At 57.7% G+C, this 24,802-nt stretch overlaps 4 protein-coding genes and 1 long non-coding RNA gene across 11 annotated transcripts; 3 read left to right on the forward strand and 2 right to left on the reverse strand.

Moving 5' to 3' along the window:
* The first annotated feature begins 538 nt into the window (after positions 1 to 538).
* On the forward strand, positions 539 to 7,564 carry NOTUM (notum, palmitoleoyl-protein carboxylesterase). Of its 3 annotated transcripts, XM_067714637.1 has the most exons (11): positions 539 to 1,025; positions 2,147 to 2,199; positions 2,282 to 2,377; positions 2,905 to 2,965; positions 3,214 to 3,272; positions 3,670 to 3,772; positions 4,433 to 4,624; positions 4,739 to 4,839; positions 5,379 to 5,526; positions 6,543 to 6,590; positions 6,821 to 7,564. In XM_067714637.1, exons 1-11 carry the CDS (start codon positions 694 to 696, stop codon positions 7,125 to 7,127), a joined length of 1,500 nt encoding a protein of 499 aa, XP_067570738.1. In that variant the 5' UTR covers positions 539 to 693; the 3' UTR covers positions 7,128 to 7,564. The 3 variants fall into 3 exon arrangements, with proteins under 3 accessions (XP_067570738.1, XP_067570737.1, XP_067570739.1); XM_067714636.1 differs by having other exon boundaries at positions 4,433 to 4,839; XM_067714638.1 differs by lacking the exons at positions 4,739 to 4,839; positions 5,379 to 5,526.
* Positions 7,565 to 13,244: 5,680 nt separating this feature from the next.
* Positions 13,245 to 16,764, reverse strand: LOC137212212 (uncharacterized). Its single transcript, XR_010937400.1, has 2 exons — positions 16,423 to 16,764; positions 13,245 to 13,506 (listed from the first exon to the last, which is right to left on the reverse strand). It is a non-coding gene; the product is annotated as an uncharacterized lncRNA (long non-coding RNA).
* On the forward strand, positions 15,240 to 20,310 carry MYADML2 (myeloid associated differentiation marker like 2). Of its 2 annotated transcripts, none has more exons than XM_067715314.1 (2): positions 15,240 to 16,492; positions 20,186 to 20,310. In XM_067715314.1, exon 1 carries the CDS (start codon positions 15,506 to 15,508, stop codon positions 16,427 to 16,429), a length of 924 nt encoding a protein of 307 aa, XP_067571415.1. In that variant the 5' UTR covers positions 15,240 to 15,505; the 3' UTR covers positions 16,430 to 16,492; positions 20,186 to 20,310. The 2 variants fall into 2 exon arrangements, with proteins under 2 accessions (XP_067571415.1, XP_067571416.1); XM_067715315.1 differs by lacking the exon at positions 20,186 to 20,310 and adding an exon at positions 16,757 to 18,877.
* Positions 19,489 to 20,175, reverse strand: LOC137211683 (proline-rich protein 2-like). Its single transcript, XM_067714234.1, has 2 exons — positions 20,007 to 20,175; positions 19,489 to 19,895 (listed from the first exon to the last, which is right to left on the reverse strand). Exons 1-2 carry the CDS (start codon positions 20,173 to 20,175, stop codon positions 19,489 to 19,491), a joined length of 576 nt encoding a protein of 191 aa, XP_067570335.1.
* Positions 19,707 to 24,205, forward strand: PYCR1 (pyrroline-5-carboxylate reductase 1). Of its 4 annotated transcripts, none has more exons than XM_067715312.1 (7): positions 19,707 to 19,782; positions 20,562 to 20,632; positions 21,342 to 21,521; positions 21,759 to 21,980; positions 22,160 to 22,252; positions 22,407 to 22,570; positions 23,392 to 24,205. In XM_067715312.1, the coding sequence occupies exons 2-7, from the start codon at positions 20,585 to 20,587 to the stop codon at positions 23,555 to 23,557; spliced, it is 873 nt and encodes a 290-aa protein (XP_067571413.1). In that variant the 5' UTR covers positions 19,707 to 19,782; positions 20,562 to 20,584; the 3' UTR covers positions 23,558 to 24,205. The 4 variants fall into 4 exon arrangements, with proteins under 4 accessions (XP_067571413.1, XP_067571414.1, XP_067571411.1 ...); XM_067715313.1 differs by having other exon boundaries at positions 19,742 to 19,782; positions 21,345 to 21,521; XM_067715310.1 differs by lacking the exon at positions 19,707 to 19,782 and adding an exon at positions 20,186 to 20,310.
* Positions 24,206 to 24,802: the final 597 nt, after the last annotated feature.

Here is a 24,802-nt window from a genome sequence, read left to right on the forward strand (position 1 = left end):
GCCCCCAGCCCGTCGGGCCGACCCGCCCCGTGGCGGACGGAGCTCCCCCCGCGCGGAAAAGCCCCGCTCCTTCCCCCCCGCCCCCCCCCCCCGCCGCCCCTTCCAGTCGCCCGGGGGCGGGGGCGGCGGCGCCGGGCTGGCCGCGATGAATGAGCCGCCGGGGCCGCCGGGCCGCGCTGCCCCCCACGGAGCCGGGCCGGGAGCGCCTCCGGCGGCCGCGGCGGGATAGTCCAGGCCCCTCCGTCAGGCTTGCGGTTTGGGAAGAAAAGGCGATGCCTCCGCCAAGAAAAGAGCGAGCGCGGCCCCCTCCCCCTCCGCCGAGCCCGGGCGGCGGCGGTGGCGGCACTTCTAACGCGCGGGCACCCGGGCCGCCGCGGCCCCCGCAAACTACGCCCAGGCTCGGCCCCCGCCGCTCATTGGCGCGGGCCGGAGCCAGCGCACCCAGACCCTGCGCTGCCCTCGGCCGGACGCGCGCGGAGCCCCAGCTGCCCAGGCCGACGGCGCCCGGCCCGAGAGCCTCGACGCCGAGCCGCCCTCGCCTCCTCTGCCGGGCCCAACGCAGGGAGCGGGGCGAACGAGCAGGCGCGGCTGGCGCCCCGCGGCCCGGGCGCCCCCGGCCCGGCGCCCTCGCCACCGCGCCGCCTCAAGGCCGCCCGCTCTCCGCAGGTGGCCGCGGGCCCGAGCAGCGCGGCCATGGGCCGAGGGGTGCGCGTGCTGCTGCTGCTGGGCCTGCTGCACTGGGCCGGGGGCGGCGAGGGCAGGAAGACCTGGCGGCGCCGCGGCCAGCAGCCACCCCCGCCGCCGCCCCCGCCGCGGGCCGAGGCGGCGACGGCGGCTGGGCAGCCGGTGGAGAGCTTCCCGCTGGACTTCACGGCCGTGGAAGGCAACATGGACAGCTTCATGGCACAGGTCAAGAGCCTGGCACAGTCCCTGTACCCCTGCTCGGCACAGCAGCTCAACGAGGACCTGCGCCTGCACCTCCTGCTCAACACGTCGGTGACTTGCAACGACGGCAGCTCGGCCGGGTAAGGCCCGCACCCGCCCGCCGCGACCGGCGCGCCCCCGCCGCTGGCCTCGGGGCCGCGGGCCGCCTCGTCGCCGGCGGGTTCGCACACCCGCCTCCCTGTCCCCGCTCAGACGCACGGAGTCTCTGCACTGGACCCTCCCTGCTGGCCGCAGCGGTGCTCGCCCACAGGGGAAAGGGCTCCCGTCGGGTCTCGGAGGCGCTGGCCCCGGGAAGGGCCCTGCTCGGAGGCTTGCCGCGCGGGGGTGGGGCAGCGCTGGCAGCGCTGGTCACGGGCCAGCCCGGGCACTGACCCCTCGGCCACCGGTGCCCAGCCCCTGTGCTCGCGTCCTTCGTTCCCTGGGCGGGGAGATGGCAGTCCGCGAGTGGCCCTGGCTCCAGCAGGAGGAGGTGACACAGAGGGGCGGGGAGAGTCCTGCCGTACCCCCACCCCCACACCAGCTCTACTCGCCCCGTCTGCTCCCTGCTGCTGCTGGGACTGCCAGGGAGCCCAGCCAGCCAGAGGGACAGGCAGGGGGCGCAGGTGGGACAGAAGGACCTGGGGTGCAGCATTCACCCCTCTCCAAACGGAAGCAGATAAAAAAGAATGCGAGGCTGAGGGTTGGGGAGGGGTTGGGGGCGCCCATGCCCTCAGCGACTCCACAGCCCGAGGAACTGGACGTTAGGTCGGGCCTCGGAAGGAAGGCTGCGACCCTGCCTCGGTGGCGCCCTCGCCCCTCCACGCGCGCCTGTCCTACCCCAGTGCCCCTGCCCCACGCACACTCCTCCAGCGAGAGTGCTTTTCACTCTCCAAGCGCCACTGCGCGTCCCAGGAGGATCCCGAGCCCCAGCGAGGACCCCCACCCCCGCCCGGCCGCCAGCGCCGAGGTTACAGCGGGTCTGTCGCGGGGCGGGCAGTGGGGATTTTCCACGGACCACACAACCCCTCGCCGCCCTTCCCCGCCCCGCGAGCGCCACCTCCCGGGACTGGCTGGCCGGGCCGGGCGCGCTCTGCGGGGGCCTGGCCGCTGGCGCCCCCGTGCGGTCCGCGCGCGCCCGGCGACAGGTGGAATGACCCCTTCCTTCCTGGAGCTGGGCCCTGCAGCCCCAGCTGACCGCCCGCTCCGCCCACTTCCCTTGCAGCTACTACCTGAAGGAATCCAAGGGCAGCCGGCGATGGCTACTGTTTCTGGAAGGTGCGTCCTAGGTGCGGAGGTGGCGGGGTGGGGGTGGGGATCCACTCGGCACTGGACCCTGAGGTGGTGGCTGTGCCCGCAGGAGGCTGGTACTGCTTCAACCGGGAGAACTGCGACTCCCGATATGACACCATGCGGCGCCTCATGAGCTCCAAGGACTGGCCGCTCACTCGAACAGGTCAGCGTGCCAGGGACTGACCAGGAGCCCCCACGAGGCGGGGGGGGGGGCGGGTGGTGGCGGGAGAAGGGGCTCATAATTGGAAGTCCTGGAAGAAGCTCCTCCTCTTTCACTCCCTAGAGGCCCAGAGAGGCCCCACCCCATCCATCCCCCCCCCAAAGTTAGGGATCATTCATTCTCACCTTTCATTCTTCTTCCACAGGTAACTTCCCAGGGCTCACCCTGGCTGTGCAGTACACAGCTGGTCCCTAGGTCAAAATATCTGGTGGAAGGGGGGAGGTTGAGGGCCATGTCCAGATGTCACAGCCTGGCTGGTCATCCTGGCCATGGGGACTCCGTGGAGTAACTAAACCCATCCATTCATTCCCCACTTCCTCAGCCACCTTGGTTCAGGTGGGTGTCACCACCCACCTCCTTGCTGTGGCCAAGTAGGATGCCCCCACAGCCCCACACCTTCCTATAGTCCTCACCCCTGCATGCCCCCTCCCACCAGAAAGACCCACTGCCTCTGTCCTCCCCTGCCACAGGCACGGGGATCCTGTCCTCCCAGCCAGAGGAGAACCCCCACTGGTGGAACGCCAACATGGTGTAAGAGGGAGCCGAAGGTCTTTCCTTGGGGGTCCTGTCCTTGGGGGTCCTTCCTGGAGGATCCTTCCTAAGAGGTTCTTAGGGGGGAGTCCATCCTTGGGGATCCCATCCTTGAGGGGGTCTGGTCCTGGGAGAGGTCTTCCTAGGGGGTTCCTGTCCTCAGGAGTCCTTCCTGAGGAGGGTGGTCCTTCCTGGGGTCCTCGGGCAACAGAGAAGCATGGCGGGCTCACACCATCCCTGTGTCACAGCTTCATCCCCTACTGCTCCAGCGATGTCTGGAGTGGGGCTTCATCCAAGTCTGAAAAGAGTGAGTCCCCTGCCTTCCCCCAGCTCCCCCCCACCCCTGACAGAGGCAGGGCAGGGAGGACAGAGCTCCTGGAGAAATACAGACTTTCAGCCTTGTAACTCCCTCTAACCCTTTGATAGTGTGTCCCAGGGTGCCTGCCCTCAGCACCCATTGCCTGGCTTGTCCATGGCTGGCCTGACCCTGAGGCGTCCTCACTCCTGGTTGTTCCCTGCGGGAGAGCCCCCAGCACAGCCTTGTGCACCTAACTCGCCTCTCTCTAGTCTACCCAGACCCTGTTCCCATCCCCTCTAAGACCCTCCAGACCCCCAGCTATACCCCTCCTTCTGCCAACCTGGGGGTGGGAGGCCTTGCTCTGTGTCCAGGTCCCCACTTGAATCCACCCTCCTTCTCTGTGCAGACGAGTACGCCTTCATGGGCGCCCTCATCATCCAGGAGGTTGTGCGAGAGCTCCTGGGCAAAGGGTTGAGCGGGGCCAAGGTGCTGCTGCTGGCAGGGAGCAGGTGGGCTGGGCAGGGGCTGGGGTGGGAGTGTGGATGGAAGGGAGAAGATGGGGCTGAGCCAGGGCAAATGCATGACCGGGAGGCTCAGCATCACGGGGCATCTCAGAGTTCGGCTCCCAGGTGCCATGTAGCTGGAAGCTGTCCAGAGGATGCTTCTGGGTCCATGGTTGTTGGGTGTGAGGGAAGCCTTGGACTGCAGTGACCTAGGCAGTTGGTTAGGGGTTAGCTGTGAACCCATGTACCACCAGGGCTGGGGTCCCTGTAGGCAGGATCACACCTGCTGGTCACTGTATCCCAGCAGGCATGTAGGGGACCCAGGGGACATCCAAGGAATGGATGGAGAGGCCTGGGGCACCTAGTTCATCTTAATTTTCAGATAAGGAAACTGAATCAGAGAGTGAGAGAGAGGAAGGGAAGGAGGGGTGGGAGGAAGTGGGATGACCTGACACTTAGCGCTGGGTCAGTGCCGGGAGCTCTGCCAGCCCTTCTCTGCCTCCAAGACCTCGAAGGGCCCAGGGGACTTACACATGAACACAGAACGTGTTGGCAGCTCAGAATGCTCTCAGATCCCTGCCCACTCGGGGATGGGCTTGGGGATGGGCGGGCCCTGGTGGGTGAGTGTCCTCATCTGCCTGGCCTGACATCCCACCTTCCCTGCAGCGCGGGGGGCACAGGAGTGCTGCTGAACGTGGACCGCGTGGCCGAGCAGCTGGAGGAGCTGGGCTATCCAGCCATCCAGGTGCGGGGCCTGGCTGACTCTGGCTGGTTCCTGGACAACAAGCAGTACCGCCGCACAGACTGCATTGACACCATCACCTGCGCGCCCACGGAGGCCATCCGCCGGGGCATCAGGTGCTCTGGGAGGGAGGGTCCATCCTGTGCAGAGGGCCTGGGGTGTGGTGGCATCTGTGGGTGGAGAAGCTCATGGGAGGCCAGGGGCAGCCTAACCTGCAGCATGTGGCCTAGGTACTGGAATGGGGTGGTCCCGGAGCGCTGTAGGCGCCAGTTCAAGGAGGGCGAGGAGTGGAACTGCTTCTTTGGCTACAAAGTCTACCCAACCCTGCGCTGTGAGTGGGCATATGGGGCGGCGGGGGGTGTTTAGACTATCTGCGCCTGCTGGAAACCCAGCCTGGAGTCCAGCCCTCAGAGGCTAGGCCCAGAGACCACTGTCCCACCTAGGATGGGTGACAAAGTCATCTGGGCTTGGCTGGGACTTTCCTGGTCTTAGCACTGGCAGTCCACTTGGTTCGAGGCAAACCAGGATGGTTAGTCATGTTTCCACATCCACGGTGAGGAATGCGCTTTGGAGCTGGATCCCAGTGCTGCGCCTGTGTGGGGCCTTGGCTGTCCCCCCAGCCCCACACTTGAAGGGACATCATCACCATGTTTCGGTCAAAGTAGAGTCCCTGGGAGCCAGGCCAAGGTGCGGGGAGGGAACAAGGCATCTCTTCAATGAAGGGTGCTGGGGATGCTGGCGGCCAGCACCCTGCACAGAGAGCCCGGTTGGCCTGTGAGCCTGCTGTGGAGCTGACTGCAGCCTCGGGCCCCTGAGCCTGGGGTGGGGGGCAGAGCACCGAGGCGAGGCCCATCTGAGCCGTCCCCCCAGGCCCGGTGTTCGTGGTACAGTGGCTGTTTGACGAGGCCCAGCTGACTGTGGACAATGTGCACCTCACGGGGCAGCCGGTGCAGGAGGGCCAGTGGCTGTACATCCAAAACCTGGGCCGTGAGCTGCGGAACACACTCAAGGACGTGCCGTGAGTGTGTTGGGGACCCCACTCAGCCCCCACCCCAAATATACAGTAAACCACTTGACTTAAAAAGAGAGAGAGGCCTCAAAGATGGAAAACAGGAAGCAGCCAAGGGGTCCTTGAGTACGTGACAAACTGTGGTCCACGTAGACAAGGGGATCTTACCCAGCGCTAGAAAGAAGTGAGCGATCAAGCGGCAAAAAGACAGGAGGAACCTTAAAGGCGTGTTACCAAGTGAAAGAAGCCAATCTAAAAAGGCTACATGCTGTGTGATTCCAACTCTATGTCATCCTGGAAAAGGCAAAACTACGGACACAGTAAAAAGATCAGTGGCTGCCAGGGGTTGGGGGAGAGAGGTATGAATAGGTGGAGAACAGGAATTTTAGGCCTGAGGAGCTACTCTGTATGGTACCACAATGGTGGATACGTGGCATTATACATTTGTCCAAACTCATAGAACGTACAACACCAAGAGTGAACCCTGATGTAAGAGTGAACCCTGATGTGAACCCTGATGTACAGACTCTGGGTGGTAATGTTGTAAGAGTGAACCCTGATGTACAGACTCTAGGTGGTAATGATGTGTCAGTGTAGGTTCATTGATTGTAACAAATGTACCAGCTGGTGGGGGTTGTTGATGACGGGGGAGGCTGTGCGTGTATAAGAGCAGGGGATAAATGGGAGCTCTCTATGCCTTCCATTCAATTTTGATGTGAACTTAAAACTTCGATTAAAAGCTAACTTATTAAGAAAAACAAAATATTCACCTGTCCGGGAGAGCCCCCACTCTGAGCAGGATTTGGAGGCCGGAAGGGACAGGGGTTAGTAGGGAGCATGTGTGCTGGGGGGGACAAGGCCTTGGGGAGCCGCTGGCTGGCACAGAGGCAGGAGGGAAGTAGGACGCAGGCAGGGGACAGCCTCCCAGTAGAGGGGGCTGGAGCTGCTGTGACCTGTGGGCTTTGGGGGTGGGGAAGGGCTGAGGCGGGGACATGGTTGCTCACAGGTTGTCTTCTCCCCAACAGGGCCAGCTTTGCCCCTGCCTGCCTCTCCCACGAGATCATCATCCGGAGGTCAGTGTCGCCAAGCCCCAGGACAGCTCGCGTCTATGGCTCTCACTCCAAGCATCTGCAGTGCCCCCATCCCCAGCAGGCCTGCCCACTGGCCTCCCCGGCTCTGGCTTCTTTTGGGGGCTTTCAAAATCACTTAGACAACCCACTGTGTGGCAAGAATTCACTGGTAGCAATGCCGTCCTCTGCTTTGGCCACACCTGAGTGACCCCCACCTGGGTTTCTGTCTGCAGCCACTGGACAGACGTCCAGGTAAAGGGGACCTCGCTGCCCCGGGCACTGCACTGCTGGGACAGAAGCCTCCACGACAGCCACAAGGCCAGCAAAGCTCCCCTGAAGGGCTGCCCCATCCACCTGGTGGACAGCTGCCCCTGGCCCCACTGCAACCCATCTTGCCCCACCATCCGGGACCAGTTCACGGGGCAGGAGATGAACGTGGCCCAGTTCCTGATGCACATGGGCTTCGACGTGCAGACAGTGGCACAGCAGCAGGGCCTGGAGCCCAGTAAACTGCTGGGGATGCTGAGCAGCGGGAGCTAGGGCCCCGCCCACCTGCCCTCCAGGCCCTCCTGTCCTCCTAGGGCCGCAGGGCCCCGGCCATCCCCATCCTGGGTCTGGATGCCCTCCCCTGGCAGCCTTCACTGCCTCTTTCCCACTGCCTCTGGGAGGCCCAGCCTGAGATGGACCCACCGTCAGCCCAGCTGTGGCCCTGGGCCCCCTCCCATCCCTCCCTCCTGACTCCCGCCTCCAGCCCACAGTGGGGAGTCAGAAGCACTGGATTCCTCAGCCCCCAGCCCAGAAGGCCCCGCCCCAGCCCAGCCCCCAGCCTCGCCTGCCCTTTTGTATTATTTTATAAAGTGACTTTTTTTATTACTTTAATTTTTTAAGAAAGAAAAATAAGCAAGAAATATATAGTGAATGATATTGTTTTGTAACATATTTTTTTTAAATAATGAAGAAAAAAGATAACAAAAGAGCCTCACCCTGTAGATGTGTTTATTTGAGGGGGCACTTTGCCCACTTCACACCCCTCCCCCAACCCCGACTCCACCCCCCACCCCCCCCACCCCACCCCCCTGGTCCAGGGCAGCAGAGAGACTGGGGGCGACCACGGGGCCTCTTGCCCTTCAATCCCTGCTCCTTCTGTTCATCGTTTCAGCAAACAGTAGTGATGGGCGTGTCTCAGGCGAGCCCCCAGCAAGGTTTTATGCTCCCTTTCCTCTTTATTTTGTTCTTGGGGTGACCTTCACGCCGCAACCCCGCCATTTCTAAGTGCATGACTCAGCGTTTGTACATCCACAATGTTTGTCTCTACCAGCAACCTCCACTTTCAAAACTTTATCACAAAACACTCCCTACCCAGCTAACACTTTCTTAGAAGTTTGTATTGTGTTTATTTTCACTACGTCACACATGCACATGGTCCAGAATTTGAAAGAAGCAAAGCTTTGGAGGGTGAAAATTCTCCCTCTGGCCAGCCCCTGGCTCTGCATCTGTGGCTAGTCCCAGAGGACCTGGCCTCCCATAAACACGTACACACACACACACACACTACTTTTCCTTCCACGTGTGACTGCATGCCATACACTTGCTGCCTGGTTTCTACTTCCCGTTGCATCTTGGGGCCGCGGAGAGCTCCATGCTGGCGGGACATGACCAGTGAGCAATGAGCTCTGTGCTTCATACCCTTTTCAGGTACGAAGGGTGCAGCATGGCTAGCCTGTGTCAGCATCACTGCACGCGGCTGTTGTCTCTGTGGGATGCACCCAGAAGTGGCATGTGGGTCAAGGACAGTAAGCAAGCACCTGTGGTTTCAGTGACACACTGATAAGCCCCCCCAGGTGGCCAGGTCATGACCCTCCAACAGACGTGGCTTCCTCAGCACTCCCTGCATTAAGTGTCCCACGCACATAGCACCCTGATTCCTCCAGGCGCCGGGCAAGTAGGTCTTATTATAAAACCCCAATTTACAGATAAAGAAACTGAGGCCCAAAGAGGCTATGTGAAGGGTTGAAGGGACAGAGGGAGGATTCATGCCTGGGCTCTGCTCCCAGCCTCCGACCACCCAGCCTCTCTCAGGGAGTCTGCAGCCCCAGTCCTAGAGTGGGGAGAATCACAGAGACCCCATCGTCTCACCCGCGCCAAGACTGGGGGTGTCCCCTGAGGTCTTATCAGCTCTGGGCCCACCTGCGGCCCACTCATCACCAATGTCAGCTTCCCCAGGGGGAGCTAAGTGGCCCAATCACGGTTTCCTCTGTGGACCACTCTTGTGGGAAGCCACGGAGTCCCAGTGGCCAAGGGAAACAGTGAGGTCAGGGAGGGGGGTGGCAAAAGGCTAGAGATGAAAGAAAGGGTACCCAGGGGCAGCTGCTGGTTTGGGGGAGCAGCCCCATCCTTGGCCTCCCTGGAGGGCCATGGACAGTTCTCCCCATACGACAGTGGGCTCCCAGCGGGAGAGGGGGCTGGGAGGACCTGGAAGGGGCCTGGCCTTCACCTACCTGGGGAGACTTGTTCAGAGGGAGGGGCCCACGCTTCGGTCAGAGCTGGCTGGGGGGGACCCCGGAGGTGCTGGCGCAAGACCAGTTCCTTGTGTGGAGAAGGGCGGCAGGCAGTGACATCAGCACAGACAGATGTCTCGCTCTGTTTGAGGTGGGCTGAAAAGAGTCAGAGGGTAGCTTTGTGTGTCTTAGGCATGCCAGGCCCACTGAATGTTATACTTGTGGGTTAGGCCCAGTGGGATTTCACCAAATGAATAAATCCCTTCTCCCCATGTTCCTGACAAAGAAGGAACATGGGAGAAAGGCCTACCTCCGGCCTCTGTGCTTTACCTTGGGGACTAGTGGCAAAATGAGCCCAGGACCCGTAAGGACAGTGGGTGACGCAAAACCTGCAGTGCTCAGTGAGCCATCGATGTGACACACTGACTTCCCGACTTTTCTTTTTCTATTTTTTGTCCGTGCCACGCGGCATGCAGGATCTAAATTCCCTGACCAGGGATCGAACTTGTGCCCCCTGCAGTGGAAGCTCAAATTCTTAACCACTGGACCACCAGGAAGTCCCCAACTTTTCTAGAAATGTTGCTGCTTTACATTTTCCACATCACAGGCTTCCCGTAGCAGCAAAAATGCTCAGGACAGAAGCGACCAAGATTTCTTTTCAGTAGATGAACGGGTAAATAAACTGCAGTCCATCCAGACAATGGACCGTTACTCAGCACTAAGAAGAAATGAGCTCTCAAGCCATGAAAAGGCTGGAGGAACCTTAAATGCATATTATTAAGTGAAGGAAGCCAATCAGAAAAGGCTACATATGGTGTGATTCCAACTCTATGACATTCTAGAAAAGGCAAAACTATGGGGACAGTAAAAAGATCGCTCGTTGCCAGGGGTGAGGATGGGGCTGACTAGGTGGAGCACAGAGGATTCTTAGGGCAGAGAAACAACTCTGTACGGTCCCACCATATGGTGGGTACATGTCATTACACATTTGTCCAAATTCATAGAAGGTACAAAACCAAGAGTGAATCCTGATGTAAACTGTAGACTCTGGGTGATGCTGACAGATCAGTGTAGGTTCATCGATGGTAAAAAATCAATGGTGTATCACTCTGGTGGGGATGTAGATAATGGGCAGGCTGTGCCCGGTTAAGGGCAGGGAGTATACGGGACTCTCGGTGCTTTCTGCTCAGTTTTGATATGAGCCGTGTTGAGAGCACGGACCCTTGACGTGACGTGGTGTAAACAGCAACTCCAAGAGGACAAAGACTCTGGTCTCCCTTGTTCTTTGCTGTTTCTCAGCGCCTAGAACGAGGCCTGGCACTCAGCAGCTACTGCAGAAGAACTTGTTTAGTGAATGAAAACATTAATCAGAAGGAATAGAAACAAAAAGTAATAACACACTCCTGGAAATTTTAAAGCCACAAGGAGACGTGAAGAGAAGAAACCCAGAGGTTTTGGTAAAACCTGATATATGTGTACTACCTAGTTTTAATGACCTTTGCAGGCCCTTTTAGGAAAATTCTTTAAATATATTTTGAATAACATTGCTTTATTTGTACATACAAATACTTGTTACAACGTGTGAAAGTTCACTCCAGCAGCAATGAGCACACCTGGCACCCAGATCTTAGTCTCTTACACCATCTCCAATAACAGGAACCAGGGCTCATTGGAAAACACCTAGCAGGAAACGTGCAGGATGAGCCCCGGGCATCTTGCAGTGCCTGCAGTGAGGAGGTGCCGAAAACCCCACCCCCATTGATGGGGGTACGTAAGGGGACACATGGAAGGCTTGGAGCAACAGAATAAAAAAATATAGTTTTGGACTATAACTCAAAGTATAAAATAAATGTATAAAGTATAAAATAAAATAAAATAAAATAAAATAATAAATAAATTATAAATTATTTATAAATAAATAAATTTATAAAATAAAATAAAATAAATTTATAAATAAAATAAAATAAATTAAGTGGGGGAGAAAAAAGAAATCTCTTTGCAGAGTTCCAAATAATTTATGTCGATACTGTCCCCTCAAGGAGGGGAAGCATACACCCCCCTTAAGTGTGGGCCACGCATAGTGACATCCCGCCCCCAGAGAGAACAGGATGGAAAGGGGGAGAAAGAGGAACTCCCCAGTGGAGACACCTGACAGACACACCTCAGCCAAGTGACCAAGGGCACAGCCACGGTGAGGAGTCGTGTTGAGAGCACAGGCCCTGAAGGGATGTAATGAGAAGGGCACTTTCCCTCTGTGGTCTTCCTCCCCCAAACCCACAAGCCCAGACTAATAATGAGAAAGACATCAGACAAACTAGCAGAGGGACAGTCTGCACCTCCTTGCCCAGCCCTCCTTCAAACCGTCGGGATCATTCAAACCAGGAAAGTCTGAGAGACCGTCCTGGCCAAGAGCAGCCAGAGGAGATGTGGTGACTAAATATCCCACGTGGGGTCCGAGACAAGTCCTGGAGCAGCAGGAGGGCATGATGTTAAAACTGGGGAAACCTGAATAAAGTATTCACTTTGCTTAATAGTAGTGTATTAATAATGATTTATCAATATTGGCTCATTAATTGTAACATGTCCCATAAGATGTTCCCAATAGGGGAATTCCCTGGTGGTCCAGTGGTTAAGACTCCACGCTTCCACTGCAGGGGACCCAGGTTCAATCCCTGGCTGGGGAACTAAGATCCCGCAGTCTGCGTGGCGCAGCCAAATAAAATAATAAAGAGAATTAAAAAAAAAAAAAAGGTGTACCCAATAGAACACACTGGATATGAGGTATATGGGAGCCCTACCAGTGCAGTTCTTTTTGCACCTACAGCTGTTCTAGAAAATAAAGTCTATTTAAAAATTTTGTAAAAGGAAGGTTTTTTTTTTTTTAATCTTTTTTACTTTTTTGGCCACACTGTGCAGCACGCAGGATTTTAGTTCCCCGACCAGGGACTGAACCCGTGCCGCCTGCAGTGGAAACTCAGAGTCTTAACCACTGGACCGCCAGGGAAGTCCTGTTTTCAATTTTTATTTTTATTTTTTATTTTATTTTTTAAAGCAAGTTTTATATTCATACAAGAATATAAACCTATTTATACTTCATTTATTATTTTTTTATTTTTCATTTATTTATTTTAAAATTATTTATTTTATTTATTTATTTTTGGCTGGGTTGGGTCTTTGTTGCTGTGCGGGGGCTTTCTCTAGTTGCTGCAAGACAGGGCTACTCTTTGTTGTGGTGCATGGGCTTCTCACTGCGGTGGCTTCTCTTGTTGCGGAGCAAGGGCTCTAGGCGCGCGGGCTTCAGTAGCTGTGGCTCTCCAGCTCTAGAGCGCAGGCTCAGTAGTTGTGGCACACGGGCTTAGTTGCTCCGCGGCATGAGGGATCTTCCCGGACCAGAGCTCGAACCCGTGTCCCCTGCATTGGCAGGCGGATTCTTAACCACTGAGCCACCAGGGAAGCTCTACTTCATTTTTTTTTTAATTATTCTTTTTTTCTGGTTTAGGAAGTAGTACCTATTTATTTTAAAACTGGAAAACACTGAAAACCCAAAGGAGAGCCAAAGCACCTGCTGCCCTGCGCCTCAGACGTGACAGTGGGGCATCTCAGGCTTTTACTCAGCCTTTCTCTCTCTTCAGAGGCACATGTGCCCACAGGTCCTTTTGTCTTCACGCAGATCGCTGCCCTTGTGATCTCCCACTACGTTACCTGATCTTCTATGAGGCGACTTCAGGGCATCCTAAGTGTCCCTCATGTGGATGTGCTCATGTTTACTCCCCAATCCCTACTGATGAACTTTAAGTGATTTCCAGCCAAATTTACTTTGTTTATATTTCCACGCTGTGGGAAGCTGTCAATTTAGAATCACTCTGTTTCTGTAATTGTAACATGTTAGCAAAAGCTCACGAGCAGAAGACATTGTCACCAAGTAGCCCAGTGGCCAAGCAGCTGGGAGTTGGTGTCTAGAATTGGGAGCATAGCCTATGGCAGGGTCCAGGAAGCCTCGCCATGGTCCAGCCATGAAGCAGCCGCCCAGACCGTGGTGGGGACCCCGAGCTACCCTGGGCCCTGTGGGCTGGCAGAGCTAGAATGGCAAAGCAAGGAAAGATGATTTTGTTGTGATTTGTTCTCAGATTCTCACAGCCTCTTTCAGAGAAGGAGCTGATAATTTTTAAATTATTTATTATTATTATTTTTTAAAGAATCATTTTTATTTATTTTTGGTTGTGTTGGGTCTTTATTGCTGCATGTGGGCTTTCTCTAGCTGTGGAGAGTGGGGGCTCCTCTTCATTGCAGTGCGTGTGCCTCTCATTGCAGTGGCTTCACTTGTTGCATAGCACGGGCTCTAGGTGCGCGGGCTTCAGTAGCTGTGGCACACGGGCTCAGTAGTTGTGGCTCGCAGGCTCTAGAGGCCGCTGGCTGGGACACTTCAAAAAATTCAGTGTTATGAAATATTAAAAAAGCAGAGACTATTCCAGAATAAAGGAAAATGAGAGACATGACAGCCAAATGCAATGTATAATTCCAATCAGATCCTGGTGCAAAAATTAAAAATGCTATAAAGTGTAGTTTGGGGGCAGGTGGGGGAAAACTGCAGGACTGTATATTAGGTGATCATTCGTCAATTTCCCAAGTGTGGTCACTGTGTTCAGGTTCTGTAGGAAAACGGCCTTGCTTTTAGGAGGTGTCCGTGGAAGTATCTAGGGGAGAATTGTCATATCTCCAGAATTAATTAATGTTATTATTAATTATTAATGGGGGGGAGAGAGAGCACAAACAGGGCAAAGTATTAATTATTCTTTTTTTTTGGCTGCAGCCCGCGGCATGTGGAACTCCCCTGAGCAGGGATTGAACCCTGTGCCCCCTGCAGTGGAAGCATGGAGTCTTAACCACTGGACCACCAGGCAAGTCCCAAAATATTAATAATTCTTAAATCTGGGTGAAAGATATATGAGTGTTCATTGTGCTATTTTGCAACTCTTCTGTAAATTTGAAATTTTCCTAAATGAAAAGTTGGGGGAAATACACATAAGGCTATATATATAGTGTCAGAGGGGATTGGTTCCAGGACCCCCTAGGATACCAAAATCCACTGATGCCCAAGTCCCTTGTATAAAGTGGCATAGTATTTGTGTATAACTTATGCACATCCTCCCGTACACTTTATTTTTATTTATTTATTTATTTATTTATTGGTCAAATTGCTCGGCTTGTGGGATCTTAGTCACCCGACCAGGGATTGAACCTAGGGACACGGCAGTGAAAGTCCCAAGTCCTAACCACTGGACCGCCAGGGAATTCCCCTCCCATATACTTTAACTTATCTCTAGATGACTTATAATACCTAATAGAAAGTCAATGCTATGTAAATAGTTCCTGGCTCATGCCAAATTCAAGCTTTGGTTTTTGGAACATTCTGGAATTTTTTCCCCCAATATTTTCAATCTGCTGTTGGTTGAATCCGTGGATAGGGAACCTGTGGATACAGAGGGCCAACTATATACACGGGATGTTCATAGGGGTTGAATCTAGGAGATAGAATTACAGGCAAATTAATTACAGGCAGATTAATTACTGGCAATCTTTCCTTCTCTTTTTCTGTGCTGATTGGGTCTGAGCATGTATTACTTTTACAGTCAGAAAAATTTCTTTTCCTCTTCAAAAACATTTCATATATTTTTAATATTTTAGACTAAAACTGGGAGAGTTGAGTTTTTCCTAGGTGTTTACATGTCTAGGAGGGACAAGTAAAGTGCTCCATTATGATCCCCCCAAATAATAACTAAAACTTAACTCCCCCAGGTCAGGCTGGGGAGCGTGAGAAGAATGAGGGTGGGCACCTTTGGGAGGGGGCACAGGATCTCCACTCCCCTTTCCCACCACCTCCCAGGAATCAGAGCTGAGTGTGGGCCAAGGGACAATGACAATGGGGTCCTGAAACCATCCCAGCTCTGAACCGAGCCCTGCAGGGCTCCCAGATTCCCCACTGCCGCCCTCTCCTCCCTGTGCTCCTCCCCCTTGAAGCTGCTGGAGCTGGGTTGCCTGGTCCTCTCTGCTCTTCTCCCTCCCCCTCCCCCACAGGCAGTGGCACCGACTGACTGACAGAAGCAGGTGCTTTGGAGGTGGGGGTGGTGCCAGCAGCCAAGGGGTTAATGGTCCTGGCAGGGGCTCGATGGATCACAAGGGTCAGATGTCCCTCCTGGATAGGGACAGGCACAGGCACGCAAGCTGCTATTCCCGGGCTCTGATCACGGTCACCTATTTATAGAGCTGGGGGGGGCCTCGGCCCTCCCCACACAGGCGGTGGAGAGGCTGCTCTGCTGCAATGTCACCAGCGTCACTGCCACTGCAGGCTGCTGGCATCTGCCGCTGCCGCAGGCTCCGGGGCCACCAGGCACTGTGTGAAGCAGAGACTCGGCCGGCCACATGGGCAGCACCATGGAGCCCCCCGGGGGTGGGTACCTGCACCTGGGCGCTGTGACATCGCCTGTGGGCACGGCCCGCGTGCTGCAGCTGGCCTTTGGCTGCACCACCTTCAGCCTGGTGGCCCACCGGGGCGGCTTCGATGGCGTCCAGGGCACCTTCTGCATGGCCGCCTGGGGCTTCTGCTTCGCGCTATCGGTCCTGGTGGTGGCTTGTGAGTTCACCCGGCTGCACAGCTGCCTGCGCCTGTCCTGGGGAAACTTCACAGCAGCCTTCGCCATGCTGGCCACGCTGCTATCCGCCACAGCTGCGGTCATCTACCCACTGTACTTCACCCAGCTGGAGTGCCTACCCGAGCCCGCGGGCTGCACAGCCAGGGACTTCCGCCTAGCAGCCAGCATCTTCGCCGGGCTTCTCTTCCTGGCCTATGCCACGGAGGTGGCCCTGACCCGGGCCCGGCCAGGCCAGGTGGCCAGCTACATGGCCACGGTGTCGGGACTCCTCAAGATCGTCCAGGCCTTTGTGGCCTGCATCATATTTGGGGCGCTGGTCCACGACAGCCGCTATGGGCGCTACGTGGCCACCCAGTGGTGTGTGGCCGTCTACAGCCTGTGCTTCCTGGCCACAGTGGCCGTGGTGGCCCTGAGCGTGATGGGCCACACGGGGGGCCTGGGCTGCCCCTTCGACCGTGTAGTGGTGGTGTATACCTTCCTGGCTGTGCTCCTCTACCTCAGTGCTGCAGTGATCTGGCCCGTCTTCTGTTTCGACCCCAAGTACGGTGAGCCTGGGCGCCCCCCCGACTGCCTGAAGGGCAGCTGCACCTGGGACAGCCAGCTGGTGGTGGCCACCTTCACCTATGTCAACCTGCTCCTCTACGTCGCCGACCTGGCTTACTCCCAGAGGATCCGCTTCGTGCCTACCTTGTAGCCCGACAGGCAGCGGCCCACCCACCTCTGCTCTCCAGGGCTCAGGCACCATGAGGGGACCCAGGTGAGCCCAGACTTCCAGGGACAAGCCAGAGGGAGGCAGCCAGTAGAGTCATGACTGGGCTTCTGGCAGTGCTCAGCAGCTCATCTCAGGGAGGGGCAGAGGGGGGACAGAACAGGTCACGGGGAAGGAGTCTCTGCCAGGCAGCTCCCAGCCCCTCTCTCTACCCGTCTATCTCTCTGTCTTTGTCTCTCTCTGTCTCTCTCCATCTCTCTTCATTTGCTGGCACACCCTGCCTCCGTGCTGGCCACTGTAACACATGAGAAGACTTTGAAGCAGGTGCTGTTGTGACCCACTTTGCAGATGGGGACCCTGAGGCTAGGATTAAGAAGTTGGCCCCAAGCGTCCATAAACGTCTGGAGACCACATCTGGGCTGAGTAAACTAAGTAGTGTGAAAAAGGAGCGTGGTGAGCCTGCGCTTCCTCTAGCCTTGAAGGGGCAGTTCCTGGAGCCCTGGAAGGACAGCTATCCAAGCAGGGCCCTGCTGTGGCATCTGTGCCAACTCGAGGAGGAGCTGGGAATCAGGACCCCGCCTTGCCGCCTCTGAGCGGCCACAGCTTTGGAAGCTGAGCAAGGACTCTGGTGTGGTCACACAGGGCAGCCTCATCATGCTGGAGACAGTGCAGGCTTGGAGGGACCCATGGGGCGGCAACACTGACAAGAGCACAGCATGCTAAGGAGAAGCTGGGTTCCCACCCAGGCAGGGAGCCACCACTGGGCCCCTGCTGTCTGCCCCGATGCGGCAGCTTCTGCAGTGCCTGCCATAGGCCCCGGGGGGCTGGCCTAGGGCAGCCCTGACCCAGGGGAGGACCAGCCTGGGGCAGCCACTGGGGCATGGAGCCTGGGCACCAGGCATCACCCTGGTGCTCACAGGCCCACCACCTCTGTTCAAGTGTTCATTTGCCTGGCTGCCAACCACGAGGGCCTGCTGGGGCCATTGTCCTCCACACTCCAGGGAGCTTCTCCCACTCAAGAACCCAGACTGGGCCTGCCCAGAGCAGCGCACTCGCTGCCGAAGCGCAGCAGCCGCTCAGCCCATAGACGGGCCCCTGGCCTTGAGCAGGAACTAAACACCAACGCTGATCTGCACGGAGAAGCTTCTGCTTAGGGGGTGGTAGCCAGAGGGGGTGGTGGCCAGCTGTCCCTCCTGGGTCATCCACCAGCATGTTCCCAGAGAGGAGCCTAGACTGCGCTTGGCTGAGGAAGGAGGCAGCTGCGGGAGGGCTGGGGCACTCTGGGGGTAAGAGTGCGCTCCCGAGGAAGTAGTGTCCTCTCCCCAGGTGGGTGACAGCAAGGGGAGGATGGGGGTGGGGAGCTCTCGGCACTCACCACCACCACTGGGGTTTCCAAGGGTCCTGGGCCTAGCAGTGGGCGGAGGGGCTGCTACACCCGTGGCAGCAGAGCCCAAGCAGCTGTTAGGCACGGGGTCCAAGGGCTCCCTGTGCCGGCACCATGCACAGTGTGAGAGAAGTGGCCCGCCCGCCCGCTGGGGAGGGCACACGCACAGGGGTCCTTTACCTGGAGAGGCCCGTCTTCAGCAGCAGATCCCTGAGGGGGCAGGGACCCCTGTGTCCTGAGGCGTCCTGAGGGCCCTGCTGGCTGAGGGAGGGCGGGGGTTGGGAGTGTGTTACCAGGCGACAAAGGGGCATATGGGCCACACCCTTCCCAGCTCACAGGGAGACCTAGACAGTCTTCCTTTTCTAATCAAATTTCTGAAATGAGTTATCTGTCACCAACTTCCAATTTCCTCACTGTCCTATGGACTTCTGCCCCCAGAGCTCCACCCAGCCTAAGTTTCAAAGATCCTGAGGGGGAGAGAGAGGAGGCAAGGGGTTCCAGGGCTCGAGATAAGCATGGCAGATGTCGACTGGCCTCCGGGAGGCTGCCCTGGGGATTGTCTTCATGCTATTCTCTCCCCGGATCAGAGGACTCTTGCTCTTTGGAGGAAGGAGTTATTTGTCGTCGTCACTTGAGAAACAATACTTTTTAAAGGATGGACTCTGTTCTCTGATTATATACAGTCAGTTAAAATGGAGTGGGACCCGCAAGTTTGCGTCTATGGGTTTGAGTCTGGGCCACTCCCTGAACAGTCCACTTTGGACCGGATCTTACTATAGCTCCTCCCTCAGAGGGTGAGGACTGAACACCAGAATAAACATACGAGGAGGCCTGGACATCTGCCGCGTACACACGCTCACTACAGTGGTCTGGTGGTGTTGATGTTGGTCATTATTATGTCAAGGAGAACTCACAGCCCTGCGGCACAATCATCCAAGTAACACTGAAATTACATTTCAGAACAGTTTGTCGTCATTTAAGATACAGAACCGAAAAAATAAAGCACCCCCACCCCCTCCCCTGGTGGGGGGATGGAATGTCAATGATGATGCTTCTTACTTTGCCCTTAACCCTGCTGCTGACTGGGACCCCAGACTATCCTGAAACCCAAATGCAGACTCAGCTCAGACGAGCCCTGAGCGCGTCCTCGGGGAGATGACTAGAGCTTTTTTCTTCGGAAAACCTAGGGTCAAAAAATTCCACGGACCCTTCACATGAGATGTCAGGAGACATGGGTGCTCCGTGGAAACTGGGGGCACTAGGGGTCATCTTCCTCTATCTACTGGTTGACCACCACCCACCCTGAGAGCCTGTTTGAGGAGGTTCACGTGGTAACAGGCCAGTGGCCCCCAGTGTCATGCAGTTTTCAAAGGGCGCCTGAGCCTTAGAAGAGACTTGGAGAGCAGAAACCCCAGGTGGGAAGGAGGGGGTCCAGATCTCAGGGGGACCGACCTAGACCTCCCAGATGCCTCCCCGCTTTGAGACGCTGAGAAGGTCCGGGCTATGTCGCCAGTTTCCAAACCCGAGTGAGGGCCACGCCATCACGGACGCCAGCCTGACGTGTCCGTGTCCATGTCCAACGACAGGGCCCCGAGAGAGGAGCCCTAGCCCAGGGCCACTCTTTGAGGGCCCGGCTCCTGCCGCCCCTCCCCCGGTGCCCTCAGTCCTCAGGCGCGGTCCCGGGGGATGGGGGTGGGGGCGGCGAAGGTTTCGGTGCGCTGGGGCCGGGACTGAAGGCGCAGGTTCGGGGAGTGCGGGGGCGACTGGACCCAGCGGGAGGGGGCGGGGGTGAGCGGATGATGCAACTGCCCCTCGGCGCCTCCCGCGCCCCCAGATTGGCCGGTTCCAGGGCGGCCGCGCCGCGGATTGGCTGGGGCGGGGGGCCCCCCGGCGCTGGGTGCCGCGTGGCGGGCGCGCAGCTGCGGACAGGGGGAGACTCGCACCGAGTAACTGGGTAATTGGGAGCCAAGCTGTGGGTCGGGGTTCGGCTCGGGCGGGCGGTGGTGCCGCCGGGCAGGGGGAAATGCAAGTCCGCGCACTCGACTCCGGCCTCGGGGGTGCTCGGACCTGGGGGAGAGTGGGCGTGGGGAGGGGATTCGGGCGTGGGGAGGGGACTCGGGCGTGGGGGCGTCCCCCTACCCCATGCCTCTTGCCGACCCTTTCCGGAGGCTGGCTCACCCCTCTCTGCCCCGTCTGGGACCTGCAGGAGCAGGTCGGGACGCTGCGGTGGGCGGGGGCACCGGAGCGGGGGAGAGTTAGACCCGCTGGGATGGGGGTCACCGGTCGGCGGTGGAGTAGTCAAGCCTGGCACTGCCCGCCTAACTTCTTGTTCTGGATTCTGCCCCATCTTCCCGCAGCTGCTCCTGCGGAGACGGTGCCAGCTGTGAGGGCAGTGGGCGCAGGCCTCCAGACACCATGAGCGTGGGCTTCATCGGGGCTGGCCAGCTGGCCTTTGCCCTGGCCAAGGGCTTCACAGCAGCCGGTAGGCGCTGCGGCCAGGAAGGGGCCAAGCGTGAGAGGGTGGGCCAGTTACTCTTCCCCAGGCTGGGAGGTGAGGGTGGAGTCTGCATTAACGTGCCTTATTTGAGCACTGTGGGAAACGGTAGCCTTGGAAGGTTTGGGGTAAGGCAGGGGTTGCTGTCTTACCCTGGGTGGTGCGATTTCTGTTCTTCCTGAGGATGTGGTGGAGGGACGCCAAGACTGGCCTTGAGGGAGGAACTCTGTCTCTCACAGGTGTCCTGGCTGCCCACAAGATAATGGCCAGCTCCCCAGACATGGATCTGGCCACTGTTTCTGCCCTCAGGGTAGGTGCAGGGTGGAGGGTGACCAGTCAGTATTTCTAGAGGCCAGTGTGTGATAGCCTTGACCCTGGAAGGCCAGGAGTAGCGGCCCCAGAGGGAGGCACCATGCCACAGTCCCCCACGCCAATGAGAAGAGGGTCCCTGGGCTGGAGTATCTAAAAGACCCTGCCTCCTGGCCTGCAGATGGGTCCCCTCCCTATGCTTTTGGGAACTTGGTGACCGGCACATGTGCCACTGGTGGTCAGGAATGGGGTTCCCCAAGTGGACCACCACAGGGGATCACAGTATGGGGGCCAGGAGAGACCACCTGGGGGCTGAATACAGTTTCAGTTTGCCATAGCTGAGTGAGGGCTCCATGTCCAAGGGTGGGGGCAGGCTACCAGCTTGAGACCACTATCCACACCACCACTCGCACTTGACGAGGTGGTCAGGGGTTTGGGGGCTGCAGCCCTAGGTGGGGTGGGCTGGGACTGTGGTTTGGATGCAGTTTCGCTTGTCCGCCCTTCCAGATCAGGATGCTTCCTCCACTTTTGGGTGGGAAGGGCAGTTAGATGGTGTCAGAGCCCCGTGCCTTGAGCCCCCAGCCCTGCCATGCCCACGTTCCCATCATCCTCTGTGCTGTTCTACACGAGGGGCTCTCGGCCTGCGGGGATACTAAGGGGGCCAGCCAGCCACATACAGCAGGCTGAGCTCGCCTTGGCGCTCCCTGCAGAAGATGGGGGTGAACCTGACGCCCCACAACAAGGAGACCGTGCAGCACAGTGATGTGCTCTTCCTGGCGGTGAAACCACACATTATCCCTTTCATCCTGGATGAGATTGCCGCCGACATTGAGGATCGGCACATCGTGGTGTCCTGTGCAGCTGGCGTTACCATCAGTTCCATCGAGAAGGTGGGCACTACGGGTCAGGGTCCGGCGGGGTCTGGAGATGGGGTGGAAGTGTGCACTGCAGAGGGCTCAGGAGCCCTGGCGTGCTCCACACCTGGTTCTCCATCTTTGGAATGGGTGTGTTTGTATAGCTCACAGAACTCAGGAAGCGTTCAGTTGGGTGAGCATGTTCACACCCGCACCCAGCACAGCATGCTGGGCAAGGGGCTGGGATGGACACACAGCCAGTTTCTCCCCCAGAAGCTGACAGCGTTCCAGCCGGCCCCCAAAGTCATCCGCTGCATGACCAACACGCCGGTCGTAGTGCGGGAAGGAGCCACTGTGTATGCCACGGGCACCCACGCCCAGGTGGAGGATGGCAGGCTCCTGGAGCAGCTCATGAGCAGTGTGGGCTTTTGCACGGAGGTGGAGGAGGACCTGATTGATGCTGTCACGGGACTCAGCGGCAGCGGCCCAGCTTATGTGAGGACTGGGGAGGAGCGGGGGCAGTAGGCAGTCCCCAGGATCTCAGGGCACGTCTGCCCATCTTCCACCCTCCTCCTTGCTCTGGGCCCCTGCGGGCAGAGCTGCTGGACTAACCACTGCCTAGAGGAAATGGAGGAAAGGCCTGCGACAGCAGCTTAGGTGCTTTCTCTCTGCAGGCATTCACAGCCCTGGATGCACTGGCTGATGGGGGTGTGAAGATGGGGCTTCCAAGGCGCCTGGCAGTCCGCCTCGGGGCCCAGGCTTTGCTGGTTAGTGTTCTTCCTGACCCTCTGGTGGGGGCCACTCCTTACCAGGACCAAGACTGGTGCTCTGGGGTGGATGGGTGGAGAGTCAGTGGGTGCTGCATTGGTTGGGGCTGGAAGCAGTACCCTCACAACCTTCAGCCCCCCTCTCTGGCTTCAGGGGGCCGCCAAGATGCTACTGGACTCCGAACAGCACCCAGGCCAGCTCAAGGACAACGTCTGCTCTCCCGGTGGGGCCACCATCCACGCCTTGCACGTGCTGGAGAGCGGGGGCTTTCGCTCCCTGCTCATCAATGCCGTGGAGGCCTCTTGCATCCGCACACGGTGGGCCCCCGCTGCTGTCTGCCCACTCAGTCATTCACTCACCAGATGTTTATCAAGCTCTGGCCTACCAGCGGGTAGGGTGCGGGGAGCCCTGAGGTTCCCCGGGGTGGCGGTGTGCAGCATCCCTCATCACTCTCCATCACCCTGTGAAGAGGGGCCCTCTGGGCCCACGCTGGGCTCCGCACGTGATTTCATCACTTGTGGCCTTCAGACTGGGGTGGTCATCCAAGCCAGGGAGGCAGACCGGGGGAACCTCTGTGGGGCTGATGATAACACATTCCTCTTGGCCTCGCCGGGGAGACTGAGAGAGTTAGAAGCACAGAATGCACTGGCACAACGACAGCACATGAGAGCTGAAAGAAATCCAAGGAGCAGGGGATGGACAGGCCTCCAGGATGGACAGGGCTCTTTCTCACCACCCTACCTGCCCTCCAGTCCAAGCCCACAGGCTTCTCTGCCACTGCCTGACAGTGAGGCTAGAACGTAATGCTGCTCTCCTGGCACCAACCTGCAGGGGAGACAGATGAGGCATGTGTCCCGTGCTCAGGGCCATGAGGGCTCAGTGTCTGGGGGGCTGCTGGTAGATTCGGTGACCCTGAGCTGGCTTGTATGAGGTGAGAGGCCACTGAACGGCAATCTAGGGGAGAGGTAGCTGGTGGCGGGAAGTGCAGGGGCAAAGGCCCTAAGGTGGGAGTGACAGCACAGCAGCACCCTAGGCTGGCAGGTGCTGGGAGCTGTGCACTTTTTGCCACTTCCACTTGGACCCCTGGGCTCGGAAGGAGGCGGAGCCCTGGACACAGCCCTCCTCGCTGTCTCCCCAGAGAGCTGCAGTCCGTGGCCGACCGGGAGAAGGTCTCACCAGCTGCCATCAAGAAGACCATCCTGGACAAGGTGAAGCTGGACTCCCCTCCCGGCACCTTACTGGCCCTTTCTGGCCACTCCAAGCTGCTGCCCCGCAGCATGGCCCCGGCAGGCAAGAAGGACTGAGGTGTCCAACCTGCCCGCAGGCCACTCTCTGCCTTTTCCTCCTGGGCTCGGAGCTCTGTGCTGGGAGTGTCTAGCCCCAGGCCTCACAGGATGTCCTCACATCCCCCGTGGCTCTGATCCATTTGGGTCAGTGGAGCTGTAGCCAGGGAGGGGGCACATCACTTCCCAGTGGGAACCTCCATGGTCCCCAAGTGTGTCCTGGTCCAGAACAAGGAAGGATTCTCTGACCTAAGCCTCCCCCTTCCTCTGCCCCCAAACCAGGTCAGGACCACCTTCCTCCAGGGCTTGGGGGGCTTCAGCACCCAGTGTCAGCTGGCTTGGGCTTGAGTACAAAGGTCAAGGTCCCCCCCGACCCACCCCACCCCAACCATGAAGGCCCAGCCAAGGAGAGAGCTTGATCCCACTCCTGCCCTTTCTCCACTCTGCACTCCTTCCTCAGTGTGGGAAGGGCCAGAGGGTCCCTGGAATCCAGCAAAAGGGCCCATGGTTCTTGGCCAGCGTGACATTTGAGAAAAGGGCTCCTCAGATGGTTGAACGCCCGAGGCCCCAATACACTCAGGCCATCATCTCCCATTCCTGGTCCAACCAACAGATGCTGTCATTTCTGTCTCTGACTTTTCAGGTTAAATAAATTCGTTTTCAGCCCCAGTGTCCTGACTTCTAACTTTGTCACCACCTGTGGAGGGAGGCCCAGACCTGTGCCAGAGGGTCATTGCTGTCCGATGTAACACTGAAGGCTGAGCCAGCAGCCCACAGGCCCAGAGCCCTGCATTCCAACGCAGCCAGTCTGGCTGGTGGGGCTGAGTCTCCAATGAGCAGAGGGGGAGGGGGCTTCTGGGGCCTCAGTCACTAGAGGCATGACTGGAAGCTGGCACTGGAAGCTGGGCTTGGCAGGCCCTGCTGTGGGAGGGGCATCAGCCTCAGCACCCTCTATGCCTCCTGGTTTGGTGGGGGCAGATGTCTCCCCGACTCACCCAGGTGAGGCCAAGGGTGGGTGAGGAAGAAGCTTCCTAGGAAAGTGTATTAGGGTTCTCCAGAGAAACAACCAGTAGGAGATGGCTTATATATATAGAAGAGGGAATATAGAAACAAAAGAGATTTATTATAAGGAGTTGGCTCACACAATTATGGAGGCTAGCAGGCAGGCTGGAGACCTGGAGAGAGCCAATATTTCGATTCAAAGGCCATCAGGCAGGGAGAGCTGATGTTGCAGGTGATGTCTGAAGGCAGAATGATGGAGAATTC

This window comes from Pseudorca crassidens, chromosome 19, assembly GCF_039906515.1.
Source record: "Pseudorca crassidens isolate mPseCra1 chromosome 19, mPseCra1.hap1, whole genome shotgun sequence".
NCBI lineage: Eukaryota > Metazoa > Chordata > Mammalia > Artiodactyla > Delphinidae > Pseudorca > Pseudorca crassidens.